We start from the raw sequence: 17,133 nt of genomic DNA, 5'->3' as shown, positions 1-17,133 counted from the left end.
GATGAGGTTATGCTAGCTATTTGTTGTTGACGTCGTGATTATGAAGGACCGTATTAACAACATGGAGGAAATTCGGGAGATTCAGCATCCCTTGGCAAGAACTTAGAAGATATCTTCCATAGACATGGCTGTGACACTTCTGACACATCTTCCATCTTTGACATATGATGTTTTTTATGCGAGTCTCCTCATCTAAAGAGTTAGGGATGACGATCACATTTGAGGATCTCATGGCAATGAGTTTAGAGGAGGATGCGTGCTATAAGATTGTATGACAAAGCACAAACTGATAACATAACACAATTAGGGTTAGGGTAACTCAGGGATAATGAACACAATGAATAATCTAGAATGAATGAATCTGAATAATACAATGGTCATGCAACAAACACACTATGGAATGAATGAATACTGAACCTTCAACCCTTATATCTCCAGGACTGAGGCAGAGATAATGAGCTAGAGAGTGCATTGTACTCGAATGGATCCCAAAGTGCAGCAAGGTAGCCTCTGAAGACATTTAGCTACAGCAAATGCAGCAAGATGAATGCCGGGTTTGTGTAAGTCAGGTCGAGAAGAGAGAAAAATCGGCAAACAAATCACTAGAGTGTAGGCGATAGGGAGGTAGACACCAGGTAGATCAAAACACAAAGTGTGATGATGGCAACAATTGCTGTAGATCATGCGCCGTCTCTAGAGTGAAAACACGACATGTATCAGGCTGCCAACAGTTGGGTGATGGAGAAAATGCAACAAACATAGCCTTTTGGAGGTAGGCGATAGCTAGCACTAGTAGAACAGGGTGGAAACTGTGAGAGAAAGGCTGGAAATAGATGCCAGAAGGATGTAGACAATGTGGGGAAGCTTTGGCTGAGATGTCCTTTGCGGACCGGATGTGGACAACAAAGTTCTAGTTCCTAAAACTTGCAAAAAACGAGATTAGATTGGAGGGCAGATTGTTTGTTTATAGAAAGTTTGGGGCCTCCCAAATTAGGGTTTACATTTGGGACATTGAAACTCTTCGGTTTAAAAGAAATGGTTAAAATTCATTAATTAAGCTGAGTTTTGGAGGTGTTTAAGATAATGATAGTGTAGCTTAACATCCCCTCTTAGGCCGAAAATTGGAACCAGAAAGGGGTTGTAACCAAGCCCAAGCCCTTTTTCTTTTCTTTTCATTCCCTAAGGCATCCCTGCTTATAGCTAGCCAAAGAAACAATCCAAGTAGTTGAAGTACTCGGCTGTGATGAGTGGGCCTCTACAGGTACCTCGTCAGGAGAGGCAACTCACATAGATGTGGATGAAACTTGCATTCTCAAATGTCCCCAAGGAGACCATATGGGCCTTTGTAGGCCAGCTGGACATGCCCTATAGCAACGTGGGTAGTGTAGATAGAAGGTGGTGGAGGGGGATAGTAATAGAAAGATGAGGTGTTGGGTAGTGAGAAATAGGGTGAAGATGTCCAATGACTACTGACAAATGCGGAGATATTGGAACGTGAATGTTTCCGTAAGGTGCCGGTGGAGGTGGATGCTTGATGAAGAAGAACCATGAGGTGTCAGATAGTTAGAGTAAGATGGGTAGTGTGGATAAGGAGGTGGTGGAGGTGGATAGTAGGAGGAAGAGGAGGAGGTGGGTAGTGAGAAATTGGCTAAAGGTGTTGAATGGATGCTGATTGATGTGGAGATACTAGAACGTGGATGTTTCCATAAGATGTTGGTGGAGGTGGAGGTATCATGACAAGTGAGTCTTGTCCAAATGTTGGATGTGGCATAGCAAAATGATGAGAAGGTCCACTAGGTAATGCCATGGAGGCAAATTGTAGTACCAACTAATCTATACTTGGTAATGATTGTGAGGGAATCTTAGGCCATGATAAGCCTAAAAGTATGTGGACGGGAGGACGAGCCTCCATCATGGGTACACCACTTGGCGAAGGAAAAGACAAGGTCCTAAGGGCTATGCTTGAGGGTGGACCTCTAATGTGGGGTGTGAAGACATGTGAGATGCATTTAAAGCATATGGAAAGGAAGGTTTAGTGGAAGAAGAGGGAGGATGGGTGGGAGATTAAATGGATTGGTAGATGTAGTAGTGGGAAATGTTTTTGGTTCTTTTTATCCATTAAATGCATTGGATTGAAATGAAGAAAGAGACGATTTACCCACTTCAAAATGACCTTGAGATGAAGAAATTGAAGGAAAAGGAGGAGAAATACTTATAGTTGGTTGAATTAATCTTCTGTACTCTTCACCTTTCTTTGAGTTTTGTCTTCTTAAAGTGGAATCAAAAGATTGAGAAGTATGAAACTACCTACTTGATATACCAGTATATGAGGGTAGAGATATGACTAAAATCTTGTGGAAAAGAGGAAGTGGAATCAAAAGATTGAGAAGTATAAGACTACGTACTTGATTTACAGTAAATGAAGGTAGAGATATAAATGGCATGGATGGGAGAGAGAAAGAAGTGAATGATGTGGGTGTAGATGAAAGAGAGATGAATGGTGTAAAGAAAATACCCTAACACAAAAGCATAAACAGAAATCGTACGACAAAGCATAGACTGATAAAAAGAACACAGTTAGGGTTAGGGTTAGAGTAACTCAATGACAATGAACACAGTGAATAAATGGAATGATATGACTACTAATAATACGATGCTTATGCAACAAACACACTATTTTATGCAGTGAATGAATACTGAACCTTGAACTCCTGTATTTGTAGGATCAGGGCATGAGTATTGAACTGGAGAGTGTGTCGTACTCTGAACGGATTCCGAATCCCAGCAAGGCAGCCTCCGGATGTCGAACACCAGCAAACGTAGCAGTGAGAAGCTGGATCTGATGCAGATAGCAGTGAGGAGAGAGAAAGACTAAAAACGTAGGTAGGATAGCTTGTAGGAGAGAGAAAGACTAAAAACGTAGGCACGACAGCCTGCAGGAGAGAGAAATACTAAAAACGTAGCTGTGAGGAGAGAGAAAACTATAGACGGCAGCTGGCAGGTGAGAGAGACTGCAGCGACTGCAACAGGAGAGAGAAAACTGCAGATGACAACTAACAGGTGAGAGAGAGACTGTAGCGACTGCAGCAGGAAAGAGAAAACTGTCAGGGTGGCAGTTGGAGCTTGCAAACGCAGCACTTTGCTGACGTGGCAGGCTGTACGACAGCAGTGCAGATGATCAACAGTTAGTCGCCAGGCAGAAACAACAACAATCAGCGTGTGGAGGGTTGGAAACAGGCGCCAGACTGTAGGGAACAATGATGGACAGCAAGGGCTGAGATGTCCTCCGTGAATGGGATGTAGGCAGCAAGCTAATAACACCCGAAATCTGCAAAAACGAGATTGGGGAGAGAGTGGAGGGCTGGCTGTCAATTTATAGAAAATTAGGGTTTTAGATCCTCTCCCACTTAACTCTCTCGATCCGCTCCCCATTTTAGGGTTTTGGCTAAAATAAGCCTAAAATAAGCATGTTTTGGGGCTGTTTAAGTGGCTAAGAGCAATTCTTAGCACAACAAATGGTTGATACTCCATGCACATTTCCATGATAGGATGGTTAGTCCCTTTTGGAGCTTCCATCCATCCTTTTCCATGATAGGATGGCTAGTCCCTTTTGGAGCTTCCATCCATCCTTATAATCATTAGATTGGTGCACCGAATCTTAAGAGGAAAACTCATATTTACCTTCAAGTTGTTGTTGAGTCCGATAAGTAAGTAAGAGGTCATATTCCGCTCTTAAGATCTTGTAGGTGCGAGGGGGGTGATAGGATCGAGATGCAGCTGAGAGTGCAGTAGACAGTGTGAGAGTGAGAGAGACAGAGTGAAGCACGACACCCAATCCAATAGTCTGAAAGAGTGTAACATGAAAGTACAAAGTACAACCCTTAAACCTTAGGGTTGCAGGGGGTGTTCACACCCAACACACTGTAAGTGCCCATAAGTGTGTATCATAAGCACATAAGCACATACGAAAATAAGACTATAAGTCTGGGGGAAAAAACCTCTCCTACCGAGAGTAAAAAGTGCCCAGTGTCCTATTGATCACCGACACTCCCATATGAGCGTAGGCGTAAGTGAGGTGTGAGTCAAATACCCAACAAACCCCCTTGGAGTGAAGAGTGATCAAGAGTACAAGGATCATCCACCACCAAAGGATATCAATTTTAAAGCATCGCCAAATGCTTCAAATTTGTCACGAGGAAGAGCTTTGGTGAAGATGTTTGCCACATTACTGGTGGTAGGACAATAGACAAGGCTGATATCACCTGCATGTAGCCTCTCTCTGACAAAGTGATAATGGATCTCAATGTGTTTTGTGCGGGCATGAAGCACTGGGTTCCGTGCCACTGCAATGGCACTCTGACTGTCAGTGAACAAAGAGTAGGCTTCGTAAGAGATACATCCAGATCAGCTACTAGCAAACGTCTAAGCCATACGCATTCAACTGTGGTAGTGAAAGCTGCCTTGTATTCAGCTTCACATGACGATGTGGCAACAGTGGATTGTTTCTTGCTAAGCCAAGAAATGCAAGAAGAGCCAAGAAAGAAACAATTGCCACTAGTGGAGTGACGTGTATCATAATCACCAGCCCAATCAGAATCACTATAAGCATGTAACTGTAGTGGTCCCCCCTTGGCATAAAGCAACCCAAGAGATCGAGTACCTTGCAAGTAACGAAAAACACGCTTGACAGCTTGCTAATGTGACATACGTGGCTGATGCATATACCTGCTCAAAGCTGAAACTGCAAAATGTATGTCCAGCCTAGTGTTGCATAGGTAGATTAGACATCCAACTGCAGGAGCATATGTATGTATATCAAACAAATCACTGTCATCATGTAATGACAGTTTCAGTCCAGGTTCCATGGGGGTACAAATTGGCTTGCAATCCTGTAAGCCAAACTTCTCAAGAAGCTGCCCAATATACATTGACTGTGATAGCCCAATACCTCGAGCATCATGTATGAACTGGATGCCCAAGTAGTAATGCAAAACTCCCAAGTCAGACATGTTAAAAGTTTGCTGCAAATTTTGTTTGAATGCTGAAATCTGATCAGCATGTGTTCCAGTGAGCAAAAGGTCATCAACATAAAGACATATAATCAGCATAGATCCCCCTTCTTTACATACGTAAAGGGTAGACTCAGATGAGCTGTTTAGAAACCCCTAACCAAGCAAGAAAGCATCTATTTTTGCATATACCAAGCTCTAGGAGCTTGTTTCAAACCATATAGTGCCTTTTTGAGCTTGCATACCAAATGTTCTGAGCCTTCAACTGCAAAACCAATGGGCTGCTGTACATAAACTTCCTCTTGAAGTTCCCCATGTAAAAATGCAGCCTTGATATCCAGCTGATGCACTATTGTGCAGCCAAAGCAATCATAGACCTGATGGTCGTCGTACGGGAAGTAGGAGCAAATGTCTCCTCATAATCAATGCCCTTTTTTTGTGCATAGCCTTTAGCTACAAGCTGTGCCTTGTATTTATCAATGGATCCATCTGCTTTCCTTTTCAGTTTGTAGACCCATTTCATTCCAATGGCTTTCTTCCCAAATGGCAAAGACACCAAATCCCAAGTTTGATTCTTAGTGATAGAATCTAATTCAGCTTGCATTGCTGCCATCCAATGCACAGTGTGTTGTGCATCCTCAAAACATTCAGGCTCTTCATTATCAAAAGTACTTGCTGCCATAACAAACTCCATGGTATGTGCTGAATCATGCAAACGAGTTTGCCTTCTAGTACGACCAGCCATGGGTGCATCCAAAGGACTATCTTGCATAGTCTGCAAATACCATCTAGGTAACTGTCTAGCTTCCTGACTGTGTGCAAGCTCTTGCTGAATTTCAGTTTCAGCATTATGCTGAATATTCCGATTAGCCAATGGCTGAATTTCTGCACTTTCCATAGGAGCAGCTGGCTGAACATTAGCTTCATTTTCTGAAGCTCCAGCTGAATCACCAAAAGTAATGGGAAGCAGCCCTTCAAAAACATCACGGGCAGCCTGATATGTGTCCAAACTAGCCAAGGATAATTCTGATTTTTCATCAAAAACAACATCCCTGCTGACAAAAACCTTCTTTGTAATGGGATCATAGAGTTTGTAGCCTTTGCTTTCACTGCTATATCCCATAAAAATGCACTTAACAGCCTTGTTGTCCAACTTTTTTCTAAGTACCTGTGGAATATGGGCATAGGCAAGACACCCAAAGGTACGGAAGTGGCCAACAAAAGGTTTACGGCTGTTCCAAGCTTCAAAAGGTGTGATGGTCTTCAAGGCTTTGGTAGGGCATCTGTTCAAAATACGACAAGCACACATGATTGCTTCCATCCAAAAACTATGAGGCAAGCTCTTTGCCTTCAGCATACACCTGCCATCTCCATGAGTGACCGATTCTTCTTCTCTGCTACCCCATTCTGCTGTGGAGTATAGGCAGTAGTGTACTGATGGACTATGCCTTTCTGCTTCAAAAAAGAATTAAGCATAGAGGACATGTATTCCCCCCCTCGGTCCGAACAGAGAGTCTTAATTTTGCATCCAGATTGATTTTCAACAAGTGTACTGAAAGCCAAAAATGCATCATACACTTCTGACTTCTTTTTCAAACAGTAGACCTAGCAAAAACGTGTAAAGTCATCAATGAATGTCACAAAATAATAACAACCACCCAATGACATTGTTTGCATAGGCCCACAAACATCGGAATGCACCAACTGCAATCTGGTTGTTGCTCTGAAAGCAACATCACGGGGAAATGAGAAACGATGCATTTTCCCCAAAATGTATCCCTCACATAAGTGACTTGCACAAGTCTAGCTGCCACACATATTCTTTCCTGCCTAGTTTCTTTGGTAATGCCACACAATTGTTGATGATGAATGTTTATTGAGCCTTCTTGTTGCATACACTGCAAGACATTTCATTATAACTTATGCATGAAACTTACATCTAGTGTTGGGTCTTAGTGTGGTCTATTCTCAACTTTTCATCAGGGTGTTTCTTGGTCTCTATTGGCCCTAACTCTTCAATGAGTTTTCTTTTGCTGTCTTTCCACATTGTCTTCGGGAAATTTTCTCAACATGTTCATGATTGCTGCTGTGAACTCTTGATGCTGTTTGTGTTCATGGGCCTACCGTGTGCTTATTGTCTGAAGGCCTGCTTGGCAAAAGATGTGGGATTGGCAAGCTGTCTGCTACTTGGACCCTTCCAAAAACTATTATATCTAGTCAACATGAACATTAAAGTATGATATTAGAGAAAGCAATGATAATGGAGACTCATTTACTTGAGCACTCCCCAAAACCGAAAAATTCATGCATGGTCCACATAAGAATGGTTCTTATATTAGTGGACCATCTCTTCGAATGCTTCCTCACATCTTCCGTTCCAATTTCCTCCTCCCACAACATATTGAGATCATCAACTAATGGGTGGAGATAAACATCTATATTCTTAACTCTATAACATCCATGCATGAGCAAGCTAAGGATCAACTATTCTTTCTTGATAGAAAGCCATGGTGGAATGTTGTAGTTAACAAGGTCAAGGCTGCTGCAAGCCTATGGTCGATTCTCCTGAGGCTAGATGGTTTGCTGCATAGAAGTGCTCAGCTGTCTTTGAGAAATTTTCTCCACTTGTTCATGATTTGCTGCTGCCAACTCTTGATGCTGTTTGCGTTCATGGGCCTACCATATGCTTGTTGTCTGAAGGCCTGCTTGGCAAAAGATGCAGGATCGGCAAGCTCTCTGCTACTAGTCAGGGTTGCTGCAAGCCTATGGCCAATTCTCCTGAGGCTAGATGGGCTGTTGTGTAGAAGTGCTCAGCTGCTGTTGACTGGAATTTGTAATACCCAAATGCTGTGATTACTTGGGTCCTGTTTTTCTTAGTAGACAGTGCTGGCCTTCAGCAAAGAAATTAATTGGATTCAGAATGATGCCTGAAATCTCTGGATGGATTCATCTGCTTACTTCAGGCATAGGGCTGCAAAGAGTTGAATGTTTCAGCCTACTTATAGTACTATTTTGTTTGATTTGAACCTTAGAAAATCTAAATATAGTCCTATGTAAGTAAGCAGGCACTGCTTGAGTCTACAAAAGATGTTTCTAATCTGGCATTTAATGGAAATGTTTTTCACTGATTTGTGTACTATAATTTCAGACTTTGTTTGGTTTAAGTGTATTACTGCTAAATTTTGGATATGGTTGTAGAGTTGGGACTTACATTAGAATTTGGTTATAGCATACAGTGAATGAAGGAAAACCAGGGCAAGAAATTGATATTTACATCCTGGATGAGCGATATTACCGTGATACACTTCCATGTGACATCAGAAAACCTTTCTGTGAAAAGGTGGCTTTGACAAGTATACATCACCCAAAATACGAATGGTAAGTTTCTTGGTTTGTTTTTAATGCTGTAAGATCTGTCCGGCCATATGTGTAGTGATGGTTGCAGGGAGAGACAGAAGGATGAGAGGAAGGGAGAAGGTGGGACCAATGGAAAGAGGAGAGGATGGATGTTGTGAAATAGAGGGGTAGAGCGAGGAAGGAGTTGAGGGGGGGAAGAGGCAGTCCAAGGGGCCATATGCAGGTAAAAAGGAGAGGGTAGGGAAGGGGAAGCAGGAGAATAGAAGAAGTGAAAGTGGGGATGGAAACATGAGGAAGAAGAAGAAGTGGGAAGGAAGGAGAAAGTTATATCAACATTAGTTGCTGTGGTATCAAGAAAGGCATTATAAACGATTCCATGCTGGTTTTGACAAATATATATCACAGCAAACATGGGTGTTAAGTTTTCGTGTTTTCTCTTAAATCTTGTAAGACACCTCTGGCTGTATGTGTAGTAAGGGGAGAAGGGAGATAACAAAGGATGGCAGGAAGGGAGAAAATGAGGCCAATGGAAAGAGGAGAGATTGGAAATTGTAGAATGGGTGGGTAGGGCAGTCCAAAGGGCCATGTGTGGGTAAAAAGGAGAGGGAAAGGGGTTGTGGGACAGCAAAATGGAAGGCGAACTAGGAGAATAGAGGAAATGGAAACATGGGGTAGAAGAAGAGGGATGGACGAAGGGAAGAGTTCTATCAATAGTAGTGGCTACGAGACCAAGAAAGGCAATATTAACAATCCCATGGAATATCTTGCCATGGAAAAGAGATTAAAGAATGACTACATAAGCTAGAAAAAGGTACAATGCAATGGACATCACTTCTCAAGCTTGAGATGGGCACACACAAGCACCTGCACACACCTTTGTTTGTTTGTTTTTTGCCTCTTTGGTGAAAGGAGTGAATTATGTTGTGCCAATGTAGAAAATGCCTGCAAATCTTTGTGTGAGTTTGGCATATGCTAGTCTGCCCATAGAGTGTCGTTCGAGAGAAAGAGACCCCAAGGGAAACATAGGAGGATACATGCTCTACTAATTGGCCTTGTAGGCGGACTGGTGCTGATATGGGAAGTCAGTTACTTGAGGCATTAAAGATCAGAACTTTAGTTCTCCCCAAACTTACAGTAAGGTCTGTCTGTGTATAAGAAGCATGTAGGGCATTAAGATGGCATTGCAATCCCTCAAGAGAATCTGAAATTGGCAACAATGTCACGAGTGTCCGGGAAGATTAGGGATTGACTGTTTCAAGGACATTGTACAAACGTAGAGTCTTCCTTTGGCGAGTCATGGTTGGTGGGCTGCCTCTAGCCTTGGCACTTATGAAATGCTGCCTTTCCAATGGCATCCATTTGCTTTGTCTTACCAATATGGAATCTTCTCAGCACTGTTTTCTTTCGTGCTCTTTGGCATGGAAAACGTGGTCCTCGTTGTCTACTATTTGGAGGATTGTGGTTGGCATGTTACTACGTTGCTTTGATTGGGTGTTTAGTCTGTCCAAATACCCTACTTCAGCACAATTACATTTGATGATTTTGTTTCCCTTCCTTCGTTTTTGGGGCTATCGGCATAATTGGACAACTCGGAATGCTTTTGTTTTTGGTTTTGCGTCTAGGGTGCAGAGACACTTTGCTAAGTTGAAAGGTCTCTTATATTGGCAGTTGGATCTTCTTTAGCACATTGATCTGATTATGGTTTGGGCCTCTTAGACGTTGACCAAGTGGTCAGGGTTGTTATGCTCTGCAAAGTGCAATGGGCCGGTTTAATGTGACTCCCCTGCATGATGTAGATATGGTCTGAATAGAATGGGGCTGGATCTACTAAGCTAGTGGTACTTGTGGAATCTGATCTGTGAAAGAAGTTTGTCACTAGCCTCTACCTAGGTCCTTTTGGGTGGGGTGGTATTTTGAAGCTTCTCACCTAGCATGGCACATAGGAAGAGACGCAGATGTTGAATAGAATGGCGTGCTTGCGATTGGTCACTATTGACAAGGCTACAAGTGGGGCTGTCATGACACTACTGTCGTGTTCTTAGAGGCTATCATCATTTGTGGGATTGCATTTTGACCTCCTTACATGCCATGCAGCCTCTCCTCTCTTTGGACCAAGACACCCCTTGGCAAGATCGATTGATTAATGGTCCGTTGTATTTGGGTTGTGCCTCAATCAATTAGATACACCACTTGCTTATATGTGATAAGAATTGGCTTGCCCAAAAGAGCAACACAAGCTAGGGTCTCCAGAAAGGTCAAGTGTGGTGGAAATCTATGGTCACAACAAGTTGGCTGGACAAAACATTTTTTAAATACAAGGTCTTCATTTGGCGAATGTTGATTGGTGCTCTTCCTGTTGCCTCTACTTTTTTCAACTATCCAATTTCTAATATTTGTTGTTTCTTTTGTGGCAGACATATGTAGAAACCGCTTGCCATGGGTTTCTTTGTTGTTCAGTGGTGAGGAAGGTTTGGTTACTGCTATCAGCCATTTGGTCCGGAGTGGTTAGGTTATCAATGCTTCCAAAAGACACACGCTTTTTACGCTTTTGGGATTTCTAGCACATATGGATTATGAAGAAGACATTCATCTTTGATGCTTCTTCTCTATGCTCAAAATATAAGACATTGCATGTAAAAACCACAAATATGGTAACACTATATATAGATCATAACTCTCCAAGGCTATCGATGCTACAAATAGCCACCAACACACTTTAAAAGCCTTCAATATACTCCACTATAGTACCCCATGCATTGCTTTTCACCCTTCAAGTCTCCCTCTATTTTGATTTCACACCAAATAGCCACTAACACACTTGGAAAGCATTCAATATACTGCAGTTTGATTTCCCCCGCTCACCCGCGTGACTCACCACCTTTCTCGCACCAGTGGCCTCGTCTCCGCCCGACAAGCCCAAATTCGTGCTGTGCCATTTCAGAGCCGGCCTCCCGTAGTGTCCAGCATCCCCCCTCCCATCGGCACAAAATAATCTTCCCCCCCCAGTAGCACAGCAGCGAGATTGGTAGGTCCTTAGTAGTAACACGCAATGGAAAACTTTGGTTAGACGTCGGTGCATTCTACGAGTGCCCCCTAGTCAAACACCTTGCACGTCGCCCTCTTTGAGGAGCAACTCTTAGCTGTCCGAGCTAAAGAGCGCTAAAGGAAACAACGATTTATGGTCAGGTGTAGTAGGATATTCCTGAGCCAAGGTCCACCTGTGACAGCCCCTCGCCTGGCGCCGCCCCCCCCCCCCCCCCCCCCCCAAACGCGCTTGACTCGCCGCCTTTCCTGCACCAGTGGCCTCGTCCTCGCTCGACAAGCCTAAATTCGCGCTGTGCCATTTCAGAGCCGGCCTCCCGGAGTGTTCAACACCCCCCTTCCCACTAGCACAAAATAATCTGTTTCCCCCCCCCCCCTCTCCCCCGGTAGCACAACAATGAGATTGGTAGGTCCTTAGCAGGAATATGCAATGGAAAACTCTGGTCAGACTCTAGTGCATTCTACAAGTGCCCCCCCAGTCAAACATCTTGCGCGTTGTCTTTTTTTTAAATAAGAAAAACCATAAATCATTAAATGATAGATCATAGAATACATGTTTAAAGTGGAAATAGCCATTTCATTACAGAATAAGATGAATACATGAGGGTGACCATTGCGGTCGCATGGGCCACGCAAAATATGTGATACAACTACAGTTTAGTATATCTGATACAAAGAAAAAGAGAGACCTATGTCATATGAATGATGAATCTATGACAAGGCATCACTATCATCATCATCAAAAACATTTGAGTGCTCATCAAGAGAGTCTGAAGATGACTCCTCAGCATCCGATGATGAGACACACTCATACTCATCCTTATTGATGAGGTTACCATCATCATCAAATGATGGCTCCCTAGTTGGCGGCTGTGTAGGCAAGGGGGGGATGTCATCATGAGGCCCATGATATGAGCTACTAGAGCCTCGCCTTACATATGTTTGGAAGCCACTCGAACCACTCCTCCTCGATGATGGAGAGCATCGAATGACCATGCCCCTGCTACCACCTACTTGAACTCCTCGCCCACGAGCATGCTAACTGCGAGTGTCATGAGTATCTGCTGCTATAAGCTCTCTATAGAGCTTTGCAAAAATCATCTCCTCCTCGTCCACCTCCTTATGTATACTCGGAAGAGTGTCGCCCGTCAAGTTGAATGTATCAACATTCACCTACACAATGTAGTGATGCACGTAAGATTGATCATTGTAAATGCTAAAGTCTAAATTGTAAAGTATAAAGTTTAAACTTCAAAGTTCAAAGTTTAAAAGTTAAAACAACAAATTTTAAATGGTATGGTAAGGTGTTTAAACTTTACCTGCTTCGGACTACCCATGCTCATCATGGCCCTCATCATGCGTAAGTTAGTGCAGCAATAGACTAGCCGCTCTAACTGTCGTGTGCTAAGCTGATTGCGAATCTTTGTGTGAATGAGAGAATAAGCACTCCAGTTTCTCTCATATGCACTCGAAGAGCAATCCTGGGCAAGGACTCTCATTGCTAAGGGCTGAAAGGTCTCCAGTGCGTATCCAAAGTTTTGCCACGAAAATAAAGGCTTCACAAGTGACTCTCTCCTCCAACTAGTGGGAGAAGCAAAAGCCACATGCCCTCTCTGATCTGCTTAGCATCCTAGCTCCTCTAGCACTGCATTGTGGTCATCAACATGGAGCACACGAGTCAAATAAGCAAGATGGTTTGAACGGAACTCTCTATCATCCATGACCGTTGCTGACTTGTAGGTCAGATGTACCAATGCAACAAAACCATGGATGGGCTTATGCATCCATGCTCATGTCCTCTCTGCTATCTCTAAAATATGTGCACACTGTGTCTCTGTGATCACTGTACAAGCACGTGCCTCCACCAATGCTGCCCTAAAGAAGTGAATGAGAAGGCTTATGGTGGACCCCTCACAATCACTCATACGTAACACCCTGTAAAAGGGAGTCACGACAATGACAACGGCACAGACTTTTTGCCAAAACTGCTCATTAAGGCACAAGCGCTGCATGGCTTTGGCCTCCTCTGTCTCATGTTCATCCCACTCATTCCATAGCGTGGACACCACTGTCCGGACCGCACCTCATAAAGACGCTCCAACAATAACCACATGTAAGCAAAGCGAGTTGAAGAAGGCTTCTTCAACTCCAGTGTGCTATGCTCACGATACATTGCAAGCACCTTTACCTTTACCATGAAGAATGTGACAATTGATGTAGCGTTGCGGACCACCCTCTTCACCCACTTGAGCTTCCCAATGTCCTCCATGAGCAAGTCCAAACAATGACTTGCACATGGAGTCCACACAATTGTAGAGAATTCGGCCTCAAGCAAATGGCATATGCGTCGATAATTCGATGCATTGTCGGTAACAACTTGCACCATATTTGGGGGGCCCACCTACAACCACATTTTACAAATTACAAGTTATGTATAAATCAAATTTCAATTATGAATCATGATATTATCATAATGAAAGAAAGTGAAACAAATTTAAAACACAAATTGCAATGTATACCTCAATGATAGCTTGTTGAATGTGGCAGTAGATGAATGCGTTCGTCGTTTTTCTCCCCCTCTTGCCGGTATCTACGGCCCGTAAAAAGTAAGTGCTGAGTGGACATGAGACAAGTATGTTGATGATGCCCCATTTCTTACGGTCACTCTATCCATCGGTGAGAATGGAGCAACTATATTTTATCCATGCGGCCCGAATAGGATCAAGGACTCTATCAATCCTCTCCTTCTCTTCATCAATCTTTCTCGTCCTCATGTTGTTGTATGTGACACTGGTCCATCCTTCACATGGACCCACATTAGCAATGGCTTTTACCATCTTCTTCCATTGCTCTTGCTTTAGGACATTGAATGTAAGATATCACTCAATCACCATGCATGCAATTTCAATGTCCACAAGTCGTTGCCTTTCTCTAAGAAATGCAACCAATCCACGCACATGACTGGGAGTCTGAGAGAGAGACGATTGTCTCTCCGGTACCGCATGGGTCTCCACTCTTTGTCTTTTACCGGAGCCGGATGCGGATGTGGAGTCCCCACCACCAATGGTAGAGGCCTCTCTTGCATCGGTTGAAAATACGCTCACATTGGATGCTTCCTCTTTAGTAGGCATAGGAGTTGGTGCCGATAAGGCTCGTTCTCCTCCTCTTGTGGATCCCCCTATCATCTTGGTGAGAAACTCCTCCGCAATGTTTTGAGAGATCTCCTTGCATGGAGCAACTTGGCCCCCTGTCTTGGAAAGATGTTGAAGCTGAGTTACACCGCTTGTATAGTGCTTCCCGCAATACTCGCATGTCCAATGGTGGGAGTTGGACTTCTTTGTGTCTCTCTCCACATGGATCACATGCAAATTGAAGGCCTCGTGCTTCTCACGAGTCATGGTGCCGATGACGAATAAAGAGGCCTGAGAGAGAGAGAGAGAGAGAGAGAGAGAGAGAGAGAGAGAGAGAGAGAGAGAGATGCTTGAGTCTGGACTCTTGAAAGTTGAAAGGGAGGGAGACTCGAGAGGCTCGAGGGTTGGGGTAAAGTTGAAAGAGCAAGAGTGAGAGAGAGGGAAGGGGGGATGAGAATGGCAAATGCTTTGATAGGGTGCGACATAGAGGGGATGGGAGATGAGATTTGAGAATGGCAAATGCTTCGATAGGGTGCGGGAAAGAGGGGATAGGGTCCATTCAAGAATCAAGATCAAAGAGAGGAAGATGAGAATGGTAAGTTGTAAGTGCTTGCTGAATTGGTGTGGAAGCATGGAGCCTTGGAGGAGAGGAGCACCTTTTGTAGATGAGAGAAGGGTCATAGTTCAAAGTTCAAACAATCAAAGAGAGAAGGAATCCAAAGAGAGGGCTGTAGCTTGCAAGTTGGAAAGAATCCAAAGAGGAGCACATTTTGCATGGCTGGAAATTGGAATTTGAAAAAGGGGGTGGGGTGAGGTATCCAAGGCTTTCCACCCCTCCAAAAAGCGCAACAATGCACGAAATGTGCGAAACGCGGGACGCAAGGGTGCAGGAAACGCGAAATGAGGATGCACAGGCCAGGTGGCCAAAACAAGCCAATTTGAATGTACTAAGTCATACAAATTTGTACCGTACGGTACTGTTTGGATCATACCGTACGGACTGTGTTGTACCATGTACGGAGGCAACTATGCCCCCTTGGTACAATGGCTTTACTATGGGAGGCATTTGCACTCCACAACAGGTTTCTTCGACACCTGGTCACCCTTCTTTTCCCCGGCTTGGCGATAGAGTATTGCTAGTTGGTGGAAGACTTTGGACGGCTCTTTGGCATTGTCCTTCCCACGTCTTTCGCGGATGCAATGGCAACCGTAGGAGTCCTAAAGGTACGGGTGATAGTGAAAGAGGTCAAGAGTATCCCACAATTCCTAGAGGTTGAGGTGGGTGGGCACTTCCTAGGCAGCAGGTCATTGTGATTGGGCAGCTAGGGCAGTGCCTACACTGCCATGACTTTGGGCACTAGGCAGTAGAGTGCACATGCTTTGGTGCGAGGGTGGCTCCGCCTACAGGCCCATAGGTGGATGCAGACAGTTTCACACGAGTACAGAGACAACCGAGAGGGAGACGGCCCCCCCGGCAGAGCACAATGCGTTCCCCCTCTCTTCACCCCGCCTGACAGGTCTACAGATCTCCACATCCACCCCCCACAGAGGTGTCTCAGGCTGCCTCACTCGAGGGACCAGAGCCCCCCCACGCCCCTGCCCTCCCCACGGCCCATCCCCTGACCCTAGCATACACCCCCTCCTCCCCAAGAGACATGGGCCCCCCCCACGACGCCTGGTGAGTGCCTCTGTCTCCCCTACTGTCTCTCGATCCTCACCCCTCCACCATCAGCCCGCCAAACCTTCCCTCCCTCACATAGCCACGAGTTCATTTGCCCATACCGCATGCCACACTTACCCGAGATAGGCATAGTTGCTACCGTAGGAGTTTTTTCGCAATGGGCTGTGGTCTTATTTGAGAGTTGCAGAGCGCAGAGTTTTCCCACTACCCCTAGAGGTGGAAATCTTCGTGGTACGCAAGGCTAGGAGCGGCAAGGTCCATTTACTAGCACCATCGGATGGACCAAACTACGCCTTCTTCTGTCAGACCTCTCACACAGGAGGATGGACGACGACTCAGGTAGAGGAGGAGGTGGAAAGCTAGGTGGCAAACCACATCTCCCAATGGATGGAAGAGGGGGGTTTGACACTTTTCTCCCAGCAGTGGCTGGGCTGCATGATGGATATCAACTGGTGGATAGCTGCCGAGGTTTCTCATTTGAGCATTATTTGTTGAGCCCCCCCGTAGTGGAGCGCCAACAGATGTGATTGAGTGGTCCCTAGCACAGGCGGCCTGTTTCTACCAGTGTACAGAGTCTTGCCTCTCAGCTTGGTTGTTTGTTGCTTTGGTGGTACCACTAGGCACATCCATCACCCCCATGGTACACCCTAGGGCTACCATGGGGAGACGGAGTTCACCATCCAAGCCGGCACCGAAGCGCATCCGCATCCCCCACAGCTCCTCTTCTTCGTCTACAATGTCCACACCGAAGAGATACTTGTTCGGTCAAGTCACAATTATCCCCATGAGTGTATACGTTGCATCTTGGAACGTGAATAGCCTCCACTACAGTGGAACACGTGGTTGCAGGAAGTTGATTGTTCGATAGGCGCTGCAGCTTGCCCTTGCCGGTCGGATCAACCTCTTGCTTCTA

The 17,133-nt window shown here is 44.7% G+C and overlaps 1 protein-coding gene across 7 annotated transcripts in view; it reads left to right on the top strand.

The window, feature by feature from the left end:
- Positions 1–17,133, top strand: part of LOC148021740 (uncharacterized) — a 265,301-nt gene that overhangs the window by 81,902 nt on the left and 166,266 nt on the right. For all 7 annotated transcript variants that reach the window (XM_087697266.1, XM_087697265.1, XM_087697262.1 and 4 more), the window contains one exon: positions 8,239–8,387. In XM_087697266.1, the coding sequence (XP_087553392.1) occupies positions 8,239–8,387 (149 nt within the window). The remainder of the gene's footprint in view (positions 1–8,238; positions 8,388–17,133) is intronic.

The sequence above is a fragment of the Lygodium microphyllum genome, chromosome 17, assembly GCF_053477565.2.
Source record: "Lygodium microphyllum isolate KBCC chromosome 17, Lygodium_microphyllum_v1.1.10, whole genome shotgun sequence".
In the NCBI taxonomy this organism is placed as follows: domain Eukaryota; kingdom Viridiplantae; phylum Streptophyta; class Polypodiopsida; order Schizaeales; family Lygodiaceae; genus Lygodium; species Lygodium microphyllum.
This window is presented reverse-complemented; position numbering and strand designations above follow the sequence as displayed.